The 27784-nt window shown below is 40.6% G+C and overlaps 1 protein-coding gene across 2 annotated transcripts in view; it reads right to left on the bottom strand.

Annotated features, from left to right (window-relative positions):
* KCNK5 (potassium channel, subfamily K, member 5) overlaps positions 1-26721 on the bottom strand; it is a 33568-nt gene extending 6847 nt beyond the window's left edge. Inside the window, exons 1-2 of one of the 2 annotated variants that reach the window (XM_010581126.1) lie at positions 26367-26449; positions 23429-23537 (exon numbers count right to left, since the gene is read on the bottom strand). In XM_010581126.1, the coding sequence (XP_010579428.1) occupies positions 23429-23437 (9 nt within the window). In that variant the 5' untranslated portion in view covers positions 23438-23537; positions 26367-26449. Of the gene's footprint in view, positions 1-23428; positions 23538-26366 lie in introns of both variants that reach the window. The other variant, XM_010581125.1, reaches the window with a different exon arrangement.
* Positions 26722-27784: the final 1063 nt, after the last annotated feature.

Genomic DNA, 27784 nt, shown 5'->3' with positions numbered 1-27784 from the left:
AGGATAGAGAGAGAGTTCTCACCAAGGCAGTAATTTGTCATAAGAAAGTAGTGCTGAAATGAGAAGTAGCCTTAAAACAGGCAGGTCGACAGCAGGCAAGTAAACACACAATGCCATCCCCTTCCAAAAAAAAAAAATATTTGAGGCAGCTACAGTGGATCACAGGAATTCACCTGAGTAGAGAACAATCAAAGTAGCTTCATTTATTTCTGCTATGGTCTGCAGATGAACTTCCTAAAAGTCCCAAAGGACATCCAAAGTATGCAATAGACACAATCTGTGATCTATTATCCCTGAAAAGATTCTTTGACTTCTTCCACTGTCCAGCAACAGTGCACTAAATGTTATATCAAACACCAGTTCTCCAGTCATTTTGCATGCTATAAGCATACTGGGACTTTTTTTTTTTTTTGTTATTTCCTCACAGAGCAACTGACCTTATAAGAGATGCACTGAAGTATCTGTTTCCATTGTCACTGGGCCATTATCTCATTGTGTTACTCCACCTTCAGTCTGAGCTAATGAGTTCAGTTTCCCAGTACATACAGTTAACATTAAGATCTGCCAGCATTTGAGGTCTGGAGGTGTGAAGGGCGCCCAGACCCAAAGGGAAGAAGCTGATGGACTGAGTAGCACACAGCTCCCCTCCACGCCCAGGCAGTTAACATTTTGGGGGAGAGATGACCAGGTCTCTATATAAACACCTTAGAGAGAGACACAGATATTCTCCAGCCAAAGCTGTCACCCTCTCCCTGTCCCTATTTACACACAGCTATCGGCTATTAGCACACAATTATCTATGACCTACAGTCTAGTCTTTTAAGTTACTTTATGCCTGCAAAAAGCCTGAGTGCACTATATGCATCCCAGCTGCAGGAACAAAGATGGTCACAAAACACGCTTAGATAGCTTTGGTGCAGTGGGAAATACGTAGCTGCTTTCCAAGCAGCGTTAACTTTCACCCATATTGAAATAATTAAATATTTTGGCTTCAACAAACATTGTGAGTGGACACTATACAACTGAACAGCAAATATGGGTTCTTTTGCTTGGTAAATCTGTTAAGCAATGTCAAAGATGCCTTTATTTTCATACACTAGAATACAGAATGCCCCAGGTTGCCTGTGCTGGATTTCTTAAACTACAGAAAATTTACTCTAAAGAGTCTTTGGATGGGAAAATAGGGGGCAAGGAGGGAGAGTAAGAAAAGGGTAGATGGTGCAAGTGTTCTTAATATCTTGAAAGATGTCATTTAGAAAATACCTTTTCAAGTATGCCCAAATTCAAAAGCTGAAAATAGTTAACTAACTCAGAATTTACACATCGCCTTAGACCCCACCTCGTGACAGTTTGTACTGATGAAGGCAGGACTTCATTTTCAGTCAAATGACTTCTGCCTCACAGGAGTCAAACCCCCTCTTCTCCCTCACTCCCCACCACTCCAATTCTGCACATTGGCAAAGGAAAAAGAAAAATAAGATCTAGAGTTCCTGGAGCTATTGCTGAAGGTAAACAGACTTGCAATTGCAGAGGGAGATTTAAGACACACATAAAACTAATAAATCTTCTGATGACATTAACACAAGTAGAAACTGGAATGCTATTTGAACATAATCAAGCAGACAATTTGCTCCACTTGCAGGTACTTCCCCACAAACCCGAGCATTGCTCCAATACAGCATTGTGTTTCCTGGGCTTGGTGACATTTCTATTAACTCTCGATGACCAGGTTCACTCAAGATTTACCAGATATCACAAGAAGTAGTTGTAAAATCTCCCCTATCTTGGGCAAAGGAGAGGAGTTTCTCTCAGATCCTTTGGGCACATGCCACTTGCATCCTCTCTACATGAGTACCAGTAGGGCTGAAAAGTTCTCAAACCAAATTTGAAAATAGCAAGGAGAAGCCTGGACCCACATAGGTATTATGGATATGTTCCTACCTCTATTTATTCTACTTCTCCATTTTCTGCTGGGGGCAAGCCCAGAACAGCAGCAAGGTTTTGCCAAACTGGGAAGCTACATAATAATGAATTTATTAAAATTGTTTTTTTTCTACTGGCCTGTCAAAATTTGCTAGGGCAAGTCTCTATGGTGGTTTAAAAGCTTGCAATAGTCAGCAGAAGCGTCTTAGCTGTCCTTGTCTTTGTATTAGCAGGAGGGATAGAAAAGTTTGAAATGTGATCAATACTGCTGCAAGATTAAATGGTTCACAACAGAATGACATTTAGTCCCTGTAGAAGTAATGCAAGGGTACAAAAGTAAGAGAACAAGCACACTGGGGACTGCCTGCAAGCGAGCGAGCTTTACCATAACTAGGTATGTGGAATATGCCATTTCACTTTGGCTTCTTGGCCTTCAGAAGAAGGAAAAATGGGACAGAACTATCACCTTCTGCCTCTGTAAGCATGAAGAAGTGCGCAAGGCTTTGTTTTCTTTCTAGGAAAAGAAGAAAATATTCTTTTACACACTCCCTTCAGGTATTTATACACATTGATGAGATCCCCTTCAGCCTTTTCTTCAGGCTGAACAGTCCCAGCTCTCTCAGTCTTTCATCATAGGAGGACCGGAGCACCCTCCAGTCCCTTCATCACCTTAGTGACTGTTTGCTGGACTCTCTCCAGCATGTCCCATGTCTCTTTTGTATCAGGGAGCCCAGAACCAGACACAGTACGCCAGGTGTGGCCTCACCAGCACAGAGTAGAAGGGAAGGATCACCTCCCTCAACCTGTTGGTAGTGCTTTGCCTAATGCAGCCCAGGATACCTTTAGCCACCTTGGCTGCAAGGGTACATTGTTGGCTCATGTTCAACTTGACATCCACCAGGACCCCAGGTCCTTTTCTGCAAAGCTGCTTTCCAGCAGGGTGGCCCCCAGCATGTACTGGTACCTGGATCCACATGCAGTTAGTGATTTTATTCCAAGAGTTAAGGACTGCAAGAAAGCTGTGATAAAGGTTTTGCATATCAAGTAGGTATAATTTTGTATTTGGCATGAAATCCTAGACACTTTAATAAGTATTAGCTGGGTCTGATAACAATGAGCAATAGGAAGGTAAAAGGACTTCCGGGGTACTTATGGCCAGATAGATGGATAAGCCAGACTAAAGACACAAGACAATAAATAGGCTATATAAACTAGAGCAACAGATCCCGCTCCACAGGCACCCTATTACATAGAACAGCCAGATATTGCTCAGTGCCAGCTCTCTTCTGAAGAGGCTGAAGCCTCCCATGTTATACAAAGCATTTCTTGGAGATCTGACACATAAATCTAATGGTAGTTTTAAGCTTCTCCCAGTGGTATGAACAATTTTCTTTTGCAAATGTGAAGTGTTTCTCCATAAGAAACGAGATGTAATTGAACTATTAAACCTGAAATTGTAACCAGTGGCTTTCATTCTACTCTCAAGAGTATTACCATGTACATAAAGGACAATCACTGCTGGCTGCTGCATCCAAAAGCAGAGGCCGTTAAAGCAATAACTGATGCATCCTTTCAGGACTCTCAGGCTTTGTCCCAACTTCTGACTCTGAAGGAACATGGAGTGATTTTGCTTCTTTGTCAAGTTGTTTTATAGAGGATGTAAAGATTTAATGCACAGAAAACCACTGAGAATTACTACAAAGTACTTCGGAGACCTTCCTACAAGGAATAAAGCTTCAACAGCAATCTCTTTTCACATTGACACCCAAATCTTTTATACAATTTGAAGAAACCAGAAAACTGTGTAGTAGTTATCTAATCATAGGTACGTACAATACTAACAATTTAGCCAATCATAATAAAATTGTCCAGGGTAATGAGGTTTAAATTTATAATATCACATGAAACTCTATACTGCTGTTCATCTTTAAGCAGATTTTAATTTTAACCAAATCCAGCAGCAGCAGAGCAAAACAAATACAAGAAGTGGTACAAGAGGCTGTATGGACATTTTTCATGATTTTTAAAATCAAGAAAAGGCTTAAAGTAACTCCTAAGTTACTTTAAAATAATAAAAAAATATAAAAAACCATGTCATGCAAATTGCACACCCTTCTATGTGTCCCCCATGGTTTTTGCAGTTACCTAGGTTTTCTGGCTCCAGCTATAAATTTACAGTAGCAGTCAGCTGTTTATAATAATCAGATTTTTAAATGCAAACAAAACATTTCATTGATAATGTTTATCTTTCCAATAATAAAAAATTGAGTCACATGTTAAGACTCCCAGGTCAGATACACACTACAAAGTTCTGCTGACCTAGATAATATTGTCTCAGGATTACATGTAAATAAAGAGAAAAGAAACCCTCTCAGTCAGTATCCCTTTTGAAGGAAAAAAGTCTTTGGGTGGTCACAGCTAGATTGGCAGAACAACTTCCTCAGACTCATCATACAGACAGGCAACACAGCGGCCATGGCCAGAAATTTCCTGCCCTGTTGGCATATTGCAATTTGACATCTGCTTGCATATTAAAAGCAGCAGAAACTATTTCACAGGCACAGCCTGAATTTGTAAGTACTTTATACCTAGACCAAAAGTAGTAGATTCACAGTCAAACTAGGAATATACTAATCCTGGCTGACAGCCGTCATAGCTCATCTATTGAGTAAGTTTGTGTGTCTAGCTGTTAAGCAACAAATATATATTTAATATAATAATAAATGCCATAATCTATTGTTTTGAGTTATAGTAGTTGGAGAAAGAGAAAAGAAAGAAAAAAGAAGAAAATAAAGATTTAAAGCCAACTGCCTTCCCCCCACACCCCTGATATGTCCTGATTGAATGGAGGATACTGCCCATCAGAGAAAATACTTTCCTCACTAGAGCATCTTGGCAGCTTGGGGGTTGGGTAAGGAAGGGGAAGGAGAAGCCAACTATGTAACTAATGGTTTTACCAATAAGTAAGAAACATTTTTGCCCCAATTACTTTTCATGTCTAGATATACGAGGTGTATACGTGTAATGATTTATTAAAATTTTCTGTTTGAGTTCTCCAAAACCTTCATATTAACCTATATATTCTTGAGACTAAAATATTTCACCTCTCTCCCCAGCCTTCACTTTCAAAGACAGCTGCACTACTGCTAAGAAAATCTTCCTATGCCATGATGCTCACTTTGGTAGCCAGAGACACAATGTGGCAGAGCTGCAGAAAGATGAGAGAATACACATAAGGTTAAATGATTTCATCAAGGGAGCAGAAAGAGCAGCTATTCCAGTGTCATCTTTAGAAGGGCTGCTATACATGTGTCTGCACAGAGAAATCAAAGCTCACCGCTTCTTGGATAGGGAAAAAAAGAAATCCTTTGAGGATTAGAATACAAAAAACCACAGCCTACAATACAAAACAGCAGCACCCTATTTGGACACACATATTTCTGCCAGCCACTTGGCACCTGGCACACATAGTACGTAATCAGCTCAAGGCAAAAGTTCTCAGGGAAGGATGGTAGTAACTATCTACCCCTTCAGAGCAGCTCAAAGTCACCAAAAAAGCATACGCTTGTGGTTCCTGACATCCTTTTTTACACCCTCATCTCTAGCATAATGACAGGCTTATCCTGATTGCTCACTTGGACTCTGAGTTCCCAGCTGACTGAAACACGCTGGCATATGACCAGGGCCAGCACACAGGGCCAAGCGAACAAGTCTTTCAGGGTGCCTTCGCCACTTGACAGTCTCTGCAGGACTATGCTAACCAGCAGGACTTAGGATAGGTGACCTTTCATTTCCCTCTCAGCATTATCTGTGTTCACAATATGAATTTCATGTTTGTCAGGACAAGAACCATGCCAGATGTAAAAAGAAGTCTTTTTAGATGAGTCCTGGATTTCCTACTTCACTTCTGTGGGGAATGGTTTGCGACCTTTTTTGTAGAAAGAAAAATAAGACAAGTGAACCATATTGTCTCGGTCTAACAGGCAACACCCTTGTGTCTTGCTAACCTGTGGAAGTTTTACTGTCCTTTACTGACCTATGCAGAGAGTAGAATTGGAAGGTGGTTGGGGCAAGAGGTGCAGGATATGAGTCAGCAGCACCTGTGTTAGAGAAGGATGGTGGGATTTAATAAATTCCACATTTATTAAAGAGGACATCAGTTGACTACACAAGTCTGATTCCAGATAACTGAGCATGTAGGAGTGAATCCCCAGTTAATTCAACTGCTGTGCACAGCATTTCTTCCCAGCTGTCCTATACTAAGAGTTGCTAGGTTCTGCAAGACTCTCACTAATCCTAGAACTTTTACAGTCTATTTTAACAAATGTTAAATCTGAGGCAGAAACAGCTTGTTTCTAATAGCACAATGGGGTTATGGCCAGTAGCCACCTACCACAAGGACAAAGTTGAAATTGAGGCAAAAAATAGGAAGTAGTCATTGAGGGACTAATGTTAACTTCTACTTATAAAAGAATAAAAACCCCGCAAGCCTCATGCTTAGTGTTGACAGATGTAAATAATAAACCTAATAAAAAGCAGACATGAACATTAGCTGAAAAGCTAGAGAGATCAATACAGGTACACAGGATTCCTTCCCCCTTATCTATGAATTGAACTATAACAAAAATAAAATAAAATCCTGGAAAGTAAGTGTTAGTCCCCATGTTTACATTCCTACATAGGTCAGCTACAAATAGCAGGGGATGGTTTTTCCCTGTGCTGTCATACACTGCATTTATAAAATGGTTAAGTGTTATTGCAAGTAAAATCATATTTTGCATTTTTCAATCAACAGTTTAGTCTTAAAATACAGTTCCTATCGAAGGGCAAACTTTTGAAAATTCCCAGTTGGGGGGGAAAAAAACAACTGGCAAAATACGGGTTTACATACTTCAGGCAAGGGTTTTCTTTTCAGCAATAGCAAGATTTAATCCAGAATGAGATGGTATTTTCACACTCCTACAGATACTGCAGATAGAACGTTATCTTGTCAGTTTTCCACAGTCTGCAGGGAAAGGAGAACTTCTTTAAGTTCTCCTCAACTCTTCTTTTTAACTGCTTACACATATCAGTGGTTTTTTGTGTTTTTTTTTTAACAAGGCAATTATAAAAGTTGTTTAAATTTGCTGAAAGTCACTTTAAATGATTCACCAGTATCTTAGCATACAAAATAGAAAGGTACATATATAGGTCAAACGCACTGTAGATACCACATTTCATCCAAAGATTATAAAACAAGACTGAACTTGCTCTGCAGAGAAAGTTTAGCTAATCTTGTTGATTCTTTGTTTATCCAGGGAACTTCTCAGCATTTCATTCTATTCATACAACTCTGCTTCTCAATGCATAAATGAATTACACAACCAAGACACTCTGTTGCTTTCCTTTCATTATGCTTAACTTTGGTCTGTCAGCAACTTGGACCTCCATCTAAGCATACCTTTTCTTACCTAATAGAGCCTCCAGCACATGCCACTTCATACAGAGCTGTCCCTACATCTAAGCCTGATATTTAAAGAATGCATGTAAATACATGCCTGGTTTTCACTTTGCATAGTTCTGTTATATAACAGGACAGCAAACCAGACATGGTTTGTGTCTGTTAATTTAGAATACAGCACACCCAGAGGGCTTTTTACATGCGTCTTGGTTTCTTAATTAGGCTGTTTTGTCACAATTCTTTATTGATTTTTTTTTTTTTTTTTAATACTGGGGAAACTCCCGTTCCTAGACTTCAACTTGCCTAGCACTTTTTTTTTCTTTTCTTTCTTTTTTTTTCCCAAAGCAGCTTTGCTAGTTTTATTAGATGGAGAAAGCACAGAGTGGGATACATTGTCTTGTACTGGACTTTGAAACCAGATTCCAATTAAAGTAATTAAGTAAATGCTATGAGGAAAGCCATGGATTAGAGCTGCAGATTCCTTTAAATTTACTGATTAGCCAGGAAAGCAGAACAGGCTGTCTAGTACTAACACCTGAAGATCACAGCATTAAACACAGGTGTACAAGGTACTACCAAAACCAGAGAAACACAGAAGTGGTCTTCAGCAGATGGAAAATACTCTTGACTAAACTGGATCACTCTGCTGTAAAGAAAACCTGTGCATGTCTTTCGAAGAACATTACTGAGCTTGAAAAGGGACTAGAAAGCATTCACATTTTAACCCTACACACATACTTTTACACTGGAAAATATTTGCTATTTAGTGTAGTTCTGAGGAAGCTTCATCTGTGGTTTATTTAGGTGCTCAGAACTAAGGAAGAACACAGATATATCCCAAAGCAAACTGGAACAGCTCAACAGTGAGCTCTATGGTATCTCTGCAGAAGAGACAGTTTGTTGGATATGCCAATTGTCCTGGTTTCAGCTGGGATAGAGTTAACTGTCTTCCTAGTAGCTGGTACAGTAATATGTTTTGAGTTCAGTATGTGAAGAATGTTGATAACACTGATGTTTTCAGCTGTTGCTCAGTAGTGTTTAGACTATAGTCAAGGATTTTTCAGCTTCTCATGCCCAGCCAGGGCACCTGACCCAAACTGGCCAACAGGGGATTCCATACCATGTGACGTCCCATCTAGTTTAGGAACTGGGAAGTGGGGGCGGGGAATCGCTGCTCGGGGACTGGCTGGGTGTCGATCGGCGGGTGGCGAGCAATTGCCCTGCGCATCATTTGTACATTCCAGTCCTTTTATTACTACTGTTGTCATTTTATTAGTGTTATCACTATCATTATTAGTTTCTTCTTTTCTGTTCTATTAAACCGTTCTTATCTCAACCCACGAGTTTTACTTCTTTTCCCGATTTTCTCCCCCATCCCACCGGATGGGGGGGGAGTGAGTGAGCGGCTGTGTGGTGCTTAGTTGCTGGCTGGGGTTAAACCACAACACCAGTGAATTCCTATTTGCACCTGAAGCTATATCAGGTTAGCTGTTCTTTTTAAAATTCACACTACCCAATCCTAGAACAACCTCTATGTACAGAGAGCATTTAAACAAGAGCATCCTTGCTATGAGTTAGTGTACTACTGCATACAGACTCCAGGACTTTCCAAAACGGTTGTAAGCGAAGGTTTTCAAAAGCACTTGCGTTTGGATGCAATGCCATCATAAATAAAACTGAAGAGAGAATACTGGCATGGATCCCTACCTTTATTAGGCAGGCTAGTGGTCTAAATATCCATCCTGACCTTGCAGAAGAGACCTTCTTTGTAACTATTCTGCTAAGTGGAATGGAGTTTTCTCCCATCTTCTCCCAAGCACTGATGACAGCACTTTTTCCCCCCCTCTGGCATCATTATTTTAACACACCACCAATTATGCATGTTAAACAATGCAAGAAGTTCTTCAGTGGTCTCAAAAGGAACAGAGCGAAAACTTAAATAAGCCTGGGCACTTCAGTTTTTTTCCTCCTGGGTTTTATCTTTTTGCAAGTGCAATGTGTGTGTGGGAACAATATTAAAAAGATAAATTTGTAGCAGGGACCAAGCATCAAGCATCAACTGCTGACACTGACAACCCAGTAAAGAGAGGAAATTATTTGTTTAACCTGTGAAGGGTATTCTTGCTAAAGACAGTACTACAGGCACAAGCATCTCTTCTTGCCACTGTGTTCTCTAACTCTATACGCTTCCTTGTTGGCAAAAAGAACAAGGGTAGAGAATGCACATTTGTCACAGTTAGGAACACTTGTTATTTCATTCTTTTAAGTGCTCATTTGTTTTCTTGTTTTTCGATTACAATTTAACCAGATTAAGTGATCTTTTAGAAAGGCAATCGGTTAATTACTCCATATTGGGCAGAACAAATAATGCTCTTCAAGCATAATCTCAATTTACTACCCAGAAATAGCTCTAATCAGTCAGAGACAAAAAGGGGGGAAAAGGTTTTTACATGCAAAATTAGAAGACATGCTCTACCCTGGTTTTAGCTTGTTATCTGAAGGCCGTGCAATAAATCATGAATTTAGAGGAGATGTAAAGAACCATCTTTGTACTTGCTTCAACCTGTAAGACTCATAAAAATTTAATTGTGGCTAATATTTATGAGTCTGGAGGCCTCAGGACACAGTCCAGTGGAAACAATTTGTGAGTCTACAGTCAAATTAATTCCACATTATTGTTTGGAAATAGAGAAGGTAAATAATTGTGACAGCTATTCCCTGCTCGGAAGGATGATCAAAATTAGACAAAGCATGAGCAGGATGAAACAGGATACAGAAGAAGTGAGGATAAATACCTTGGGCATTTCTACAGTGCCAGCATTAGATATACTGAATATTCTTCTCTCTCTACCCCCCCCCCCCCAGTTAAAGTGGTGTGCTGACCTTTTTAGTAGTTCACATAGATTTAAATGCTGATCACTACAACAAATTGTACTCTACCTACAGCAAGTCCTTAGGGTTGCTTCTACTTGGATAAAGAGTCTTAGTATTGCTGTAATGTACTGCAAGATGACCTGCTCAATCAGCACTGGCAACTAGCACTATCACCTCTTCATTCCCACCAGGGTGAACACAAGCTTCACAAAATGTATTGGTATTTTTGAGTTTTGCATGGAAAGTTACAGCTGAGTAATAAACCTAATCGTGAAAGCTTGCCTGAGGACATCATGCAAGTGCACTTTTTTTTTTTTTTTTTTGTTCATTGGCATGGAGAACAAGGGCTGGGAGTTTTAAAGTTAATGGAAAATATCCTGGGAAATAATCACCATTGACATGATGAGAGGATCATCTCCTGTGGGACAAACAAGTGCGCAGGGAACAAATGTACCACTTAACCCTCCTAGCTTCCCAACTTCTGCAGTATCTGAAAATAAATAGAAAAACAGTAGTTCCAGGAAAGGGTGTTGATTTAACAACAGAAAGTGCCTGCCTGTGGAAGAGAACCACTGGAAAACCATTTGACTTAGCGGAATTGTATCCTTCTACTGGAGAGAGCAGACTAGCAAAACACAGCTTAAATTTTATCTTAGTTTCCGTAATTTCCTCCTTCAGTCTATGCTATGAACTGAATCTCTCCTTTAATTAACCTGAAGTAAGAGCAAAGTTCCAGAACTTCTGTATCTTGAAATTGGACCTTATTGCCCTTGAAAGCAATATAGGTTTTGTCATCAATTTTATTTAGAGAAGATAAGGTATTATACAGGTAGCACATGGGTTGTGATAAGGCCCAGCAGTGCTGTAAACTTAAAAAAACCGTAGTGACAGAGCAATCAGCTGGCACACTGGCTGTGTCTTTTAGAGTCATTTACTGGCATAATTTCAGTCATTAGCAAGGATGGCACCAGACCTTTCATTTGTATTACCCATGTACCTGGGCACCCTGTAAATCTGGTGATACTATAGACTTCGACATACCTTCAACATATAAACACCTTTTTCAAACATTTATTGCTCAGCTGATTTGAGAGGCCTGCAAACAGTCCTGGCCAATTGTACATTAAATCATTACTGCTTTAGTTTCAAGGATAATGTATCTTAATGAAGAATCGTGTTTCAAAAATTGGGTATTTTTAAAGTCAGCTTTAAGATGTCCTAGTCACCCAATGCAATTTATTCTGCTTCTCCTTTCCCACTCTGACATAAAAACACTATCATAACCTACAGCAGTAAAGGCAAGGGGAATACATTTTTTTCATGACATCTCATCAGTCCAGTCATACTGTTTAGGCATCCCAACAATAGAAGCATATCAATAAAAACAAAAGGGGAAGAACTTCAAGGAACAGCTAGATGTTTGAAATCCCTTTCCTGATGTCTTGCTGTGATTCTGCAAAGCACTGGTGAAACTTAGCTGGCATGATTTCTACAGTTCTGGTCATTCACCTTCAAGAAATGGGAACAGAGGTAAGACAAGGGCTAGAAGAATGAGGAGACTATTATGAGTCAGCCAAAGCAATTTGTACTGCAAAAATAAAAGCTGAGTGGGGATAGCATTGCTTTCTTTTATACTACATCAGAAACTACAAAGCAAGACCACAAACAAAACCCAGTGTTGGTATAAGAGCAAAACAAAAAAACTGAGCATGAGTGAAATTAACCTGTAAATTTAAACAAGTTCTCAACCTATGCAATAGTTTTTAATCAAAGCATTCAGCATAGTAGTGTAGATGAACCTCCCTGTCTAAACCAAGATCCAGCTTAACAATGATTGGTTTAGTTTAATGTAAATATTTCTACAACATGGCATTACAGGTAAGATTTTGGATCTGAAATCCTTCTTACAATTATAGTGCATTGGGGAGCATATTATTGTCCTACAGTAAAATCCTCTCAGTAAGAGAGGAGTTCTTCAGACAGAAGTTGTGAGAAAGAGTAAACAATTTCACCATTTTCTGTGGCACCATTCAAAAGCATGCAGGAGTTCTTCCTCAAGGACTGACATGATGCAGGGTAGGAAAGAGGTAAATGCTAAAGAGTAAAACAAATTACTTGGAAAGGATCAAGAACACCAAAACTTTTGCAGCACCAGCTTGATTTATATTTTTTTCCTGGCAGACTTCTAACAAGAGTTTTAAAAGGTCTTTCAATAAGGCTCAAGCATCATAAAATACATGTAATTTCCTTTACTGAATACACTCGTAGTTCTACAAAGTGGACACATTGCCCTACTGATTTTGTGAAGCCTCATCTTAAGGCCACATTTAAGAGAAGTATTAGTCAAGATTAGTGATTTTGTAACGATAATTTGCACTCCTTACTTATACAAAGTGGTGCCCTACTGAAGGTTTACAGATGGCTGTTACATCTACAGCTACAGACATAACAAGAGCTATCCTCTTCGAATTAAGCAAGTATTGCATGAAAATATTCCAGCTGATAACGGAAACAGAACACTAATCGAGGATTGCAGCAGAAACACTACACAGCTGGGGGCAGGGGGGTGAAGAAGGGTAGGTCTTTGTTCTTTTGTTTTGTAAAAAGCAAAGCAAGAATTACATTTATCCTTACAGCTTTCCATCATAAACCTCTAATTTACAAAACAGTATTTTAAAAATAGGCAGTTTGAGAAATTTTCAGTCAAAAGACACATAAGTGTTTTCTAAAAAGTCCTCACATTGTGTACACATGTTTGCGGAAACCTGTTGTACTCTGCCCAGCCAGTATTTGGATAATGCTTATTGATTTCACAGTCTGCAATAAGTTCTGCATTTTGACTTTTTCTCCGTTCTCATGGAAACTCCCCATTGCTTTCCCAAACTACCTCTATTGAATGGAACGCCTCAAGTCTGAGGCTTCAGTCTGCACGCAGTAAATTCAAGAATAAGGCCACAAAAGGATGTTCAGCCCAAACAAGGTTGGACATAAGCACATGCCCCTTTTTCCTTACCAAGGCAAGTTGAGGCCAAGCCAGCATTGCTCACGTGACTTGACAGGAAAACTGTGAGTAGTCAGGTCTTTGGAAATATTTATTGCTGTTTCTGTACCTTAAGTATGTAATAATGAACTTTCTTGTGGCTACATCAGCAGTTTTCATTCTTAGAAATGAAATCAATCATGTAATCAAGCCCCTAAGAGAAAGCACAGAAGAACTTAAAGCCACTGTTTGATCAGAAATCAAGTAGTCATAAGCTGCTACATGGCGATTTTTTGGGGGGCGGGGGGGGGGGGCAAATTGAACCATTACAGTTGAATGATTAAGTTTCTCCTCACTACCAACCCTTGCTATCCTGCTGCTAACCCTCCCTTTGCCATAACTAGCTAACAGCATGCTTTATTAGTGACCTGCCAGCCCAGATGTGTGAAAAAAACAACTAAAGGTAAACAATCGTAATGAGAGAATGAATTAATTCTCCAAAACCCCCAAGTTTTGGAATAGTTTCTATTTTAGGATGAAACATGAAGTCAAGCGAGACTTAGGTGGTAAGATCTCATTAAAATAAAAAATTTTAAAAAAATATCATTTGAACAAATGGAGCTCTACTTCCATTCTGCAGGACAAATAGGTGTTACTGTTTCCTCTGGAAAAACGGTCTATTTTGTAGGGATATTAACCTCTTGGAGGCATGTCAATATTTTTACAGCATGCACTATTTAAGACTTGCTTGTGTATGATGTATAGCATGGACAGTTAATTTTCCTATAAGTCATAATTCATAGGACAAACAATGTGAGGAATATTAATGGAAAGAGATCAACAAGGTTATTTCCTTTTTGTGGCTTTCTGCAGAGTTAAATAATAAGTAAAACTCATAATTCAGCAAATTAGTTAACTGAAACTATTTTGTCATTGCAGAATTGAACGCTGAAGCTCACCTATTTGTGATACTTGCAGATCCTATGCTTGAATGAACTAAAGCTGCTTAACATTATTTCTCCTTTCCACTTATATGCAATAGATGTAAACACCAACAGTTTTGAAAAGGCAGCTGGCTTCTTTGACAGATCATGACTATAAAATTTGACAGTTGATATGGATTTTTTCCCCTATTAGTTTCAGGACTAGATTCCACTTTAATGAACTAGTTAATAAACTATTTTGATGAAAAGCATATTCAGTGCTCTACCAGCATTCCCTTCCTCTTGCGATTAATGCAATTATGGAACTGTTTCCTTTTCACTTTCCCAAGTTCCACATAGACATGTTTTGAAGACAAATTAACTAAAGGTTACTGCTGCATGAGAACTGCAGCTGTTCTGCAGATGCTGAGTGTCCCAACTTTTCTTTGGTCTCCAATTACTCTCATTCAGAAATAAAATCTACCAGATGATTTCATAGCTTTCATTAATACAGATTAATTTTGAGGGCTTCTGTGCCAATTTGCTTATAACACACATTTTCTTGGTTGCAGAAAAAAAAAAAAGTATTTCAACAACTTTTAGGTTACACCAGCTGAAATTAAGAAGTTGGAATAATCTATCATAGCAGATTAGGCTTCCTTTCTATCTGAATACATACATGGTGACTATTGTAGCCAACTCCCCTTTAAAAGGGCTTTGAAAAATGCTGTTGTCCCCATTTTAGAGATAAGAAAGTGGAAGCAGAAGAGTCAAGAGTTTAATCAAGCCCTCACACCGGTTGGTGACCTATGTTAGGCAGGGTTAGAACCAGTGTTTACATGAGACTATTGCAACAGAGTTGGTACCAATTGCATAAGCAGATGCTAACCCATGCAGCAGTCTAAGTTTCCAAAATAATATATTTCGGTTTAGCCGCAATTGATTTAAGTAGATTTAAATCAAACCCAAACAATCCTAGTATCAATAAAAACAGTTTACTGAGATTAATTTACTAGATGGGGAGGGGTTGGACCACATCTTCAAAGTGTTGCAATTTTCCCCCCCTAACCTCCTTATTCAAACAAGGCCTCAAGACCTGGAGCAGCAACTCAGCAATCTAGTTAATCTTTGCAGATTTTCACCCACCCATAAAATAGTATAAACTGGAATACTTAGACAGAAAAGCCTTGATACTATACAGGGGAAGTAAAAGAGGAAGCTGAGTTTAAAATTAAGCTTTCCCCCTGCCCCCCATGCTTTCCATGTATAAGAATAGTTCATAAGGACAAGTCAAAACACAGGTGATCCAAGCTTGACAACTTTGCTTAGAGGCCTAAATAAGCTTTTCAACTTAGTGAATGAATTGCAGCATAAAGTATCATTGCATTAAGAAGCATATTATGCTCTCTCCCATATCCATGCATAAACACATGCTTCAGATTAAGAAATGTACAGAAAGTCACTTTGATAGAACACCTTAAAAACTTTGGAATACGTTTCTTAGTGGCTAGGACCAAAATGTTATATATTTTTGGTTTCACAAGCATTTTTGTATTTCATCCCCAAGTTTCAATACATTAAAGGTCTTGCTTCTCTGAAGACAAACTAGAAGCTGCTGCCCAAGTGTGCTAGTAGCATCACCCCTCTCATTTCCTATTTAACAACCTATCTTAAGGAGAAACAAGTTTAAAAAAAAAAAAAAGAAAAGGCAAGCACATCCTGGTAAAACAACTGTTACTTGTCTTGACAGTTCAGTGAGCTTACACATGCTAGAATGAAAATCTTATTTGTCCCAACAGCATCAAATCGATGAAACAAAACTGAAAGTGATCAGACTTGGGTGGAGCAGAGTACCAAGTGTAACAACATTAAGCAAGTAAACATTTGAACTACAGAACAGGAGCAAAACAGGGTCACACTGTTAGCTATTAACTCTTTGGGGTAGAACCTTTACTAACGCACCTTGTTAAGCCAAACAAACAACAAAGTTTCCAGGGTCAACCAAAAACTTTACATAACCTCAACCATGCTAGTCTCTCTCCCTGTATCGGTCCATCAGACAGCAGGAGGAGGAGGCAAGGCAGGCTTCCAGTGTCAACATGGACGGGATGCTTTGTATGAATAGCAAGGTGATGGGTTTATATTAAGAGGAGGAACAAGGGGGAAAAGTCTGCCACAGAAATACTATCTGCTTTGAGATTCCTGTTACTATGTATTTAGCTTTATCCAGGGCTTAACCTGAGACAAAATTTTGTTATGTTACTTACTATAAATCCCTTCAACACTAGATTAGCTCAAGACTGATCTTTGAGGAGGACTGAGGAAGGAGAGGAGGCTGGTCTGGACAAACGTTTTCAAATATAGATACAGAGATCTGCCAGCACAATTACGGCAGGATAGAAAGAAGTGTGATCAGTTACTAAGATAAGCACACTGGAAAACAGTCTGATCTAGACAGTCTCAGACCTGAAATAGCACAACTTGCCTAGCCTATCTTGTTTCTTCTGCTGGATGAGTGAATTAGACTGGTCATAGCATCAGTTTGCTGGTAAGCGCTGCCTATGCATTAAAATATTTCTTAAACACAGTTGTGTCAGCATACACACAAACCCCATTTTTGCAGGAATAGTATAACATTAAAAAAAACCACACACATACAACATGCACACTGGAACACAATCTTCTGCTATTCTATTATCTTCAGCACTGCATTACTAAGTGCACATAAAGGTCTTTCTTCCCAAGAGAGCTTCCAATCAATAACATTGACAAAAAGCAGAGCAGATACTTCAATAATCTTTTCAGTCCCCTATCACATTTAGCTCCTGGATAAAAAACGATGGTAAACAAGTCATTGAATATACCATGTAGAAAGTGTTTTGATTAAGTGGAATAGCAAGTTTAGTCAACTAAGAAAATCTTCCAATTTTAAGACTACCAAACAGTGCACACTTCCAGATTCACAGTTTCCCATATATTTGCAGGTCACTCCTAAGCATCTAACACAAGACAAGTTGAAAGCAAAGAGTAATGCACAGCATTGACATGTGGCAGGTAATTAACAGGCTCTGTGCCCTGTCACTTCTCAACTGTCCCATCCCTGAGGATGTATGAAAGCCAAACCACTTTGATATCTTCTTGCTACTGTATTAAAGGGAAGAAGAATTAGCTAGCAGAAGCACTGTAGTTGCTGCCTTCTGTTTGTTACACTCTTTTCCTTCCTAACCTGGATTTCCTGCAACTGATATCTCTAAATGTTCAGCAGGCATCTATTATCTTCTTAGAAGCTGAGACAGAGGAAGCACTTGCACATTGCTAAGTAGAGAACCCACTAGCTTAAAAGCTGCTCAACATGCAAGATGCTCAGAGAGTCGTCAAAACCACAGAAAAGCTGCAGTTACCTCAAATAAGTGAGACTGTTTTCCTAAGATGCATAGAATTCAGCTGAAAGCACCTAGTCAATGCCTAGCCTGAAACTACTTTATTGTAGCATTTCTCTGCTAGGAAACAACAACAAGAAGCAGACAGCTGTGGGGACATCTGTCCAAATAACCAACTGTCTAATTGTAGCAGAACTGAGCAAGCATTCTTAAAACACATGCAAATAAAGCCAAGGCACTCTCAGAGCGTGAACTCTATTTTACTTTTCTTAAATGTAAGATAAAGACATCTATGCTCCCTTCATTAATCAAGCTGACAGCTTTAGGACCTTGCAGAGGCTACATAGCAAGTTCATGAAAAAGCGCAGTTATCCTACAGTCACAATCCAGCTAAGACACTACCTTGAAAATCTAGTATTACTGTAAACAAATCACAGAGACACAACAAAATTAGCGACTGGTTTTGCTGCTACAACAGAAGAAACTTCAATGTTTTTCATTCTTCCCTCCTTTCTCTTGCCTTCCGCCCCAAAAGTTGTAAAAAAAAAAATCAGTTGGAAACATGCAAGTATTATTTTAAAAGGGCAAATAGATAGTGACACAGGTGAAAAGCTTTCAGAGTGCATTGATACCAATAAAAAAAAGTGATTTTCTAAGCATAAACTCCAGGTCCCTTCAAAAACCCTTGTGCCAACAAGGCAAGTATGGATTACAGAGCTGCCCTCTGTCATTCTGCAGTCATGTACACACCACTTACACAGGTCTGAAGACTGAAATTCTAACTTAAATGGCAAGTTATCATAGTTCAACTATTTAACTTGATTTTAACATATTTGCATTACAGTCTGTGAAGCTGGTTAGCAGCAATTGTAACAGCTGAGCACATAGTAGGATGAGGGCTCCAGCCAGACTGATGCAGTAGAAGCCAAGGAAGAAGTCAGTACCACCAGTGAGTTTCATTAGACCCCTTCTCTTTATACAGCTGCTTGCCTCCAAACACCTCCCCTATTTCTTTGGTACCTGGAGGAGACTCATCAGCCTCACCTTCCTCATAAGCCAGAACAAACATACTTCCAGCTGCTGTTTCTTTAGCAAGGGACCACACATGATTCTTAGGCAACTTTCCTCCAAACCTTTTTTTACTCCCTTGGATTGGATTGGGAGTAGAAAAGAGGAGCCGCAATATCAGCGCTTGGAGGTCATGCACAGAAGTCATCACTGATTAATTTGATATTTTAGCCAAGCCACCAAAAATACTGCATCATATCTGACTATGCTTTCTACCTCAGGACCTTCACAACCCTTTGCAGAATTATTTTCAAGTTCCATTAGCTATCACTCTTTAGCTGCCATCATTCGACAATCTTATGACTTACTTTGGAGTCCAAGTTAATGTTAAAAAGCTGACATCTTTTTTGTTAAGAAGGATCAGAGTTCAGAGACCTGTGATAGGTTCAACTGGGACTTTTTTCGCACCTGTTGCACCCTCAAAGAGACACACAGGTCTGGGTTTTCTTTCTCAGCAGTTGGAACCCACTTACACAATATTTGTAAGATGCCAGCACAGAACAAAGTCAAATTAGTATTTGCCAGTTTGCTCAATCACAATCTGTGTCTACCATTTCATTAAGGCAGAAACACAGTCCTACAGATAGGCTAATCTGTAGCAATTGATCCCACAACAGGGGTTAAAAAAACAGGTCCATCACAAGAAACACTACAGATACACATATTGTTAGAGAAGGAACTTGATTTCAGATTCAACAGAGGCTATGATATACAACCTATTATTAGTTTCCTACTCCCTTTTCATCACTCATGTTTCTTTCTCTTAAGAAAACAGTGTACGAGGTTTGAATTTAAAACATTTCAGAAGTTGCTTTGCACCTAAGGGTGCATTTGATCCACTAGAGTTCACACAATACGATGGGGGGAAAAAAAAAAAGAAATTATAACTTCCTTACTGATTTGACTGTAAATAGAGCTCCTAGGGCAAGGCATGCCTAGGAGGGATCTCTCCTGCCAACAATTAAAATGTTGATAAGTACATAACTAACACAGTAATATCTAAGAACTCTAATATAAAGACATAATAAAATAAGATGGGTGGACACAGAAAACAAACTGCCAGTCTGAAGTTCCCTGCTAAAGAACTTGGTGTTTTAAAGAAAAGATCTAGTAACACTAGAACCAGCAGTGCTGTTGAGGAACCTGAATCAGAAGGAAGACAGCAAATAAAGGAAGACTTAAATGCCTTCAAGCCTAGGCCATCCCTTCAATAAATAGAGCTAGTAAAAATGCAGTGTATATTGCATGCCGTATTTTAAGGGTTCAATCTGCTTCTAAGTGTGGCTCTCCTGAGGATGTCTGTAGCACCGTAGAGAGCCTCAGGTGTGACCACAGTGGGATTTTAATTTAGATGAAGAGTGCGACCCTTCCAGTTGTCCTGTTACCATGTTTTGTTTCATACTCAGAGCAGACTCGAAGCTTATGAGCTGAACTTATTTTGGACTAAACAAAACCTAAAGACATACTCCATGAAGAAATTTAACTACTTGCTCATAGGTATTCAATCCATGGGATCATACAAGAGTCAGCACAAAATAAAAGCCCTGCAAATACAGACACTGTGATCAGCAGGTCTACAGCACCAAACTGTGAAAGCATTCTCACTTGCTCCCCTGTTAATCAGACCATTGACTGCCACTTGCAACCCAGCTTGTTTCTGGTTGTATGTTACTATGTTGACATCTACTTGCAGTACCTCAATGAAATGTGATTGCTCTGAAGGTCAACAGCATTCAGAGAAAAGCAAAACAATTAATTTTGTTTAATTAGCACTAACAGCAGAAAAACCAGTTTGTTTTAAAAAAGGAAATCTGTACAAAGTCATCATTACACTCTATCTTCACTGGCTACAAAAGGTATCTTGCAATAACTATATATACAGCATGAACCAAAGCAGAAGTTCCAAGATCTTTTAGGACAACAAGCTGTTCATAACCTGCAAATCTTCTTGCATGCCATGGTGTCTAGAGCAGAGCTTGCCAGAAAACATGCCTAGTAGCAGAAGGTAACACATCAGGTAATATAAATATTCTGTCCTAAAGTAACAAAAGGACAACATACTACAAGCACTCAAGGATTAAGTCCATAGCAGGAAAAAGGAAAAGCCCATAGCAGGAAAATTATAACTTCTGATCAATTGCTATTGCTCCATCAGCAGAGAGAGTTGCAGTGTATGCACTATCAGCTTTGTTTAACTATGTTCCAGCAAAGTTTAAACAATTTAATGGTTAAACAGAGAAAAAGAGGGGGGAAAAAAAAAAAACACAACAGAAAAGCATGCCTGCTTAAACTTGATTTTGCATGTAGAAACACCCAGAGAAAAGCTGTGGAGTAATGTAGTACTGCCTGTACTCAATTTTCTTCTCCTAATGCTGCAATGGCAATATCCATAACTCATAATTTGAGATGCCACAGAGAATTGTGGACAGTGGTCCTACATTTTCATGTCAGTTCATCCCTGCTGAACTTAGAGGGTGCATAATTAGAGATATACATTTGGAAAATCTAGCAATAACTATTTCTCAGGCATAAGCCTTAATTTGCACTGTCAAGTTTTTATACAAGGGGTATTAGGTGTAGTTGTTAACAACTTTGCAGTTAAAGAATTTCCACCGGCAGTCACTTGTCCTTGTCCAGTAGCCGCTTAGCTTTACTTTATTCGGCCTATGCAAAAGTCATAGTCTTGAAAGGTACAGCTCATCTGGCATTCCAACTAAGTGATTCAGTCTCCTATTTGTTTCCCCCACCTTCAGTACCTTAGATGGAAGGGATCAGGTAGTTAAGGACAAACCAACCAAACCCTAGTAGTCTAGAATCTCATTTATGCACCTCCTGAAGAACACAGGGGAAGGGAAAGATTATGAAAGATATGCCATATTAACTTTACATTGGAAAACAAATCACTCTACAAAGAGTAAGCAAAAGCCATAATCTCTTTATTAAACATCAAACTAACAAAAAGCATTTAAAACCTACCTCAAGTTTTTAAGAAAACTATAGTTTGCAGACTCGGTCAAGAGTATTGCACACAGATTTAAACCTTGGGGTAGAAGCTTGGAAGTAAAGCATTGTGGGAAACCGCTCAGAATCAGAGAGTATTTTTAAAGTTTCACAATAAAACTGACAAACTCCAAGAATAAACAAATCTAGAAACAAACTTCAGCATCCTCAAACACAAACCAAAATCCTGTAAATGCACCTGTTGGTATTTGTGAGTGGAGAAGACATCCTGGCTTTAAAAACACAGAGGGGATAAACTATATTAAGCCACTTGACTTATTTCCTTTAGCATAAATGTCCTGTGTGTGATGTATATCCCAGCAGAAGCTCTCCTTAAAAGTCTTCTAAATGTTTGTTCACAGCACTGGGCTTTAAGTCTAAACATTTAGGCTTCTAAAGTTATCTCTCAGGCCTGTTTAGAGTCTTGCATGCTTTTCAAATAAAGACCTCAATTATTTGTTCTCATACTCAGTATGTTTGACTGCTTCTCCTAAAGGAAGCCAGCAGTTTCTCTTTTCATTTTATTGCTCTGTTTTGAAAGTAACCATTTTCACTCATCTTCAGATTCTTCCCTTTTTTGTCACCGGCCTTGATGTTTATTAATGGGAAGCATTTAATTTTTTTATGACTGTAGCAGGCCAGTAAAAGAGATTTCCCAGTAAATAAGATGTGGCCTGGTGTTGACAAACCTTTGCTCATGTGAATAGTGACATGAGGGTCAAGAAGGTTCCTCCTTGCATGAATAGCTCCTTTATCATTAAGCTGATATTTCACAATCAGGATGGAGCAATAAAGAGTAAAAGTAAGGAACTAGAGAAGAGGGAAATTACTAAATTGCCTTGCATTTGCTTCAGTCTCCAAAATTCATTCCTACAGGAGGGTAGGCAAAGGTGTCATCACTGCAGGTCTCTGCCTTCTCCCCCTTCCTAAAGAGTCCCAGGACTTAGGGCCACAGCAGCAAGTGGCAAGGACAAGCCATAGACTTTTATGAACAGGCCATAGGCGTTTATCAACAGACAGAGGTCTTACACTACTTTTAAGATTCTACAATGCCAATAAATATGGCACAGTTACATCATTATTAAAAATGTTTATTTTTGCAGATATTCCAGATATGTTATGAGACATTTCTATTCCAAGGTAATTGTACATAGTGAGGAGAGATTACATAGTCCCTTGTGTCAATACATGGTTGCGGTGAGTGTCTTTGGAGGCCTACATAAATTGTCATGTGAAGCATCTCAGCCACATTTTCATTCGAGCAATCAGCTTTATCCAGAAGAGTGTGGTCAGGCAGCGACCAGCCTATATACTGTCCAGAGTGAGTCACCTTTAAAATCAGGGTCTACGTAGCATTTCTCCAAGAAGAGTTTAAGTACTTTCTTTACCTCTTATAGTTATGATAAGTGATATGGTACTTACAATAATCAAAACCAAGTGGATTCTTCACATAAAAGACTTCTAAAAGCTGTTTTTAAACAAGCTTATTTTTAGGCATTTCTCAGTTAGGATTGGGTAAAAAGGCTTTCTTTTTAGTATATCCTACAATACTCAGCTTGAGTTTTCTGAAAGTATGTTAAACACAATTTCGATAAACATTTATTGCAGTGTATTTCTACTGTAATGTGTTGTGAAACCTTTTTTACAGAATATAAACTTTAGACAGTATTTGACCTAATACAGCGCACTTAATAATCACTTGAACTGTTGGTACAGAGATACTAGTCTGTATGTGAATTGAGAATCTGTGCTGATAACCTACTTGTCTTTTTAAGTGGTTAAGATCACACTACAGATCTAACTTTGTAACCATTCCACACAGAGTTTTCATTGCACTTACAGCTAGCATTAGGCTCAGATGAACACACAAGCTAACCTGGGTGGGGAACAAGGGCAGCAGAGAGATCGGTCTCTGAATAAGTCAGTCCTTGTCACCTTTCAGGCTGCTTCTGGAAACAAAATGGTCATTGTTAGTTCAATTTGAACATTCATTGGAATTCTTTTATTTTACTAACAACCATTTCAAATTCTATAGTTGGTGATATTTGTTGAAAAACTTTATGTTCTACTGTGGTTTAAATGGGGATATTAAAAAGAATATCAGTGAAGTAATAGTAAAGCTCAATGCACCTCCGTAAAGTCACATGAGTGTCAGTGGGGACCACAAGCAGAGCGAGAGAAAAGGGTCTAAGATGAAGACTGAAGGCCATTTAAAAAACAGAGACAAGAGCAGACAAATGAGTCAAATCATGAAAAATCTCAAGAACAAGTTCAGGGAGTCCATGGAAGAGGCTAGAGGAAGAGGCTCAAAAGGGACAAAACCGGGGGGGGGAAATGCATGTATTCAAATCAATAATATTCTGGATCTATTGTAAGATAATAAATTTGGAGGTTTGATATGAGAACAGGATGATCAGGATTTGCTGAAAGAGAACAGGTGTTAGTAATGTTTTAAAGATTCAGCAGAACCCAATAGAAGCAGCATGGGTAGTGGTTGAAAAAGAACAACTACAAAGACTATTTCTGGTATACTTTACAGCTTACTTGTGATGAAATCCTGATGTCCTTACATGAATCCCCCCCCACCTCAGTTAGCTTCAGCTATGCTAGATTTCACCCTGCCATCCTCCTCTGTAAGAAATGCCACTCCTGTTCTTACCATCACTTCTCACATAAAAGTTGAGTAAAAACAGGAACAAAACTACAAGTCTGGAAGAAAGCAAGCAGTGAAGTTTCCAGTTACCAGTAAGAGTGAAATAAGAGCAAGACAAGACTTAACATTTTAGCTAACCTGAGCTTACAATGACAACAGAATATCTATGAAGGATCATCAGACCAGCAAGACTGGACATGGAAAGTTAAGGTATGATTAGAAGTAGTACAGAGGTAAAACTGAAATCACATGAATATGAGAATATCACCAGGAGCTAACACACACTGAAGAGGGAGGGCCTTCCACGTTGTGCTGTGGAGAGATAGTCAAACCAAGTATTTTGATCTGGCCATAGTTCGCCTTATGCCATTTTTTTTCTCCTCGCTGCTTCTGCACCCATCCCCATTCTACAGTGTTGCTCTATCACACAGTCCATTCTAATGAACTGTCCAATAATTTTTTCATAGTAATTTTGTATTTTAAGAAAGATCCTTCTGCCACTTCAGGATTAACTGTGATAAGTATCATGGGGGGAAAAAAAAAAAACCAGAACAACTAATGATACCCTCATACCAACATGAATTTCATCCTAAATTGAGCCAGAATCTAGATTCTGCATTATGTCTGCAGCAAGTTAAGCATGCCAGGCTTAACATGCATCCCAATCCAAATACGGGTGTTTTTCTTGAGGATGTTAAGACAGGTTTGGGATATAACCTAGAGTAAGATTTCAGCTGAGATTCCTGAACAGCAAAAGTATACTCAAAAAACATAGCATGTCTTTCATTTTCCAACATCCCTTTAAAGTTTCAAGCTTCCACCCACCCGTTCCACTGTATACCACAAACACATTTAATAGGGTACTAAGATGGTAATAATATGGACACTACTGCCAGAAAGCTCTGCTATCTGAAGCAGACAGAAAGCAGCCACCAACTGAAGAAAGAGAATTTAAACCACAAACTTTTAGGACTAAGAACCATATCCTCTTCTAGGCTTGCACAGTATAGATTATACCAATAGAACTAATCAACCATTTTCCCAGTCTTCTGTATATTAGCATTTTAGTAGACTTTTAGTGAATTTAAAAATAAAATAATTTAAAAAAAAAAATCCAAAACACAATGACCAGAAGATCTAGTCAATATAAACATTTCTGAAATAAAGTCCCAAATGACTCATTCTCACCACTGGAGCCCCACATATCTGGGCAGCCTATTTTTCATGGTTCACCATTGCCTGCCACCACGTTTTAATGGATACCACATCCATGAAAAGGCACTAACCAAGTTTATACTGCTCTATGATTTAATACATACTATTGATTAATAATTAGTTTTGAAAAGGCATTCTGCCAGACGAGCAATTTATCAGGACGATTATCAACTCATGGCTTGGAAAGAAGTCATTCTCCTAAAAAAAGGACAGCGCAAGAGTTGCAAGCATCCCTCCGCCCGAGGCGTTCAGCCTTCCCCCCGGTTACCCCAACTGACCTCCGGGACCCGCACTCGGACCCCCAGACACGTTTTCCTCACAACGAGAGTATTCAGTACGGGGAAAAAAAAAAAAAAAAAAAAAAGAAGAGGGGAAGGAAAGGAAATCAGACCAAACAGAAGAGGATCAAGACGCTTGGCTTCACCTCCCCTTCCTCATAACACAACATCCATTGAGGCAGGAGAAACCACCCTGGGTGCTAAAACAAGAGCTGCATTCACGGCTACCAGGTTTAGGAGCAGACGGGCTTGAGGGAGCGTACTCCGTGCGTACACGCCTTCAGCTCCCAGGACCAGCCAGCTAAAACCGAAATCAACCCTGAGCTCCAGTATCACTGGGGGGACGAGAGAGAAAGAAACGCGGACCCATTTAATCACTCTATCATTAAGCAGCTAGGAATGATTAAGAGCCTTCCCCGCGCTCCCGCTCGAGGGACAGTTTTTAGGCACCAGGCTTTGTGAGGACGCGGCTACGGTCGGCTTTTCCCGGGGAGCCGACTGGCTTTCCAGCCCGGCAGCACTCCGCCCGCCCAAAGCCGCGGTATTTTCCGCTCCGGGGCGCCCGGCAGCACCTGCTGCCGCCGCCCGGCTCCCCCCGGCCCCAGCCCCAGCCCCTGCCGCGCCCGTTGTACCTGCAGGATCTTGTCCAGCCCCTCTTGGCCCAGGCAAGGGAACTGCTTGAGCAGCTCCGTCTTCTGCCGTTTGTAGTCGTCGGTAGCCGAGCGCCAGTGCGGCTCCTCCAGCACCTCGAAGATCGCCGCCCCGATGGACAGGTAGAAGATGATGGCCGAGGTCAGCAAGGGGCCCCTGTCCACCATGGTGCCGGCGGGAGGGCGGGCGGAGCGCGGCGGGCGGGCCGGGGTGGCTGCCCCGCGCTGCGGCCGTGGGTGCCCGAAGCCGCCCTGTCCTTTCCCTGACACCTCTGCCTTCCCCGCCGTCCGCCGTGCCTCCTCTCCTGGCCTCTGCCGCGTTCCCTTAGAGTCTTCCACACTCCCCTCCCACTCTCTCCTCCTCCCTCTTTTCCTCCCTCCTCCACCACTCCACTCCCCTCTGGCTGCCTCCTTCCCCCAGCTTTCTCCCCTCCCTCCTCAGCAGCGATTTGAATTTGGTGCCCTCCCGCTTCCTTCCCCCACCCGCCCGCGCATGCGAGACTGCCGCCGCGGGAAAGGCTGGCAGGACGCCCCGGGGTGCTCCTGGACCCGCCGCGGGCTGGTCCGGCCCCGCGGCCCCGGTCGGGGGCGGGAGAGCGGCGGCTGGGGTCTGGCCACCGCCATCGCCCGCCCGCGAGGGGCTGCCTGGGGGGAGGGGAGGGGAGCGGCGCCGCCACCTCCCTTCTCCCGCCCGGCCCGCGCGGCCGTTGGGGCGAGCCCGGCCGCGGGAGCCTCCCCCCCGAACAGGGGTGGTCCCTGCGCCCGGAGCCGCGTTTTTCCCTCCGTTTTTTGTTGAGTCAAGGGAAGAAGGGGTAACGTCCCTCAGCTTTATTTTACTTTTTCCCCTCGTGCTGCCAGGTTCAGCGCAGTTTCTTGTTTTCGACACGGGAAGACTATGAAACGAGAGCTGTGGCTTTCCTGGATGCAGCGAAGAGCGGGGCGGGGTGGGGGAGGCGAGCAGGAGCTCTGGGGAGAAAAGAAGGGCGGCTGTTGGCAGGTTTCACCCCTTCCCGGAGATGTTGTCCACACGTGTGCGTTACAGATCCTTTACAGCAGGAACTGCATCTCCCTTTCTTCATACATTTGGTACGTTCAATAAATGTTCCTGTGCACGCCCGTGTCTGTTGTGCGTCTCCGAGTTCGGGAGTGAGGGGGAGATCCTGGCTAGTGATTTTCCACGAGATGCTCAAAACCCCATCTGGGCTGAAGCTCTCTTGAAGCTCACCCTGTTCGTGAAGCCTTTCCCAGGAGCTGCTGACAGCCATGCCTAAGTGCATGCTCCTCCACCTTCACACTTCAAGGCAGAATGAAGGCAACCTGACTGTTTTGAATGAATGGGGCTGGAAAGGGGGTTAAATGGGGCAGGGAAAGAGCAAGTCAGTGACAGGATATAGTGGTGT

Source organism: Haliaeetus leucocephalus, unplaced genomic scaffold (assembly GCF_000737465.1).
Source record: "Haliaeetus leucocephalus isolate CR32 unplaced genomic scaffold, Haliaeetus_leucocephalus-4.0 Scaffold752, whole genome shotgun sequence".
Taxonomy (NCBI): domain Eukaryota; kingdom Metazoa; phylum Chordata; class Aves; order Accipitriformes; family Accipitridae; genus Haliaeetus; species Haliaeetus leucocephalus.
The sequence above is the reverse complement of the archived record's forward strand: the minus strand, read 5'-3'. Positions and strand labels throughout refer to the sequence as shown.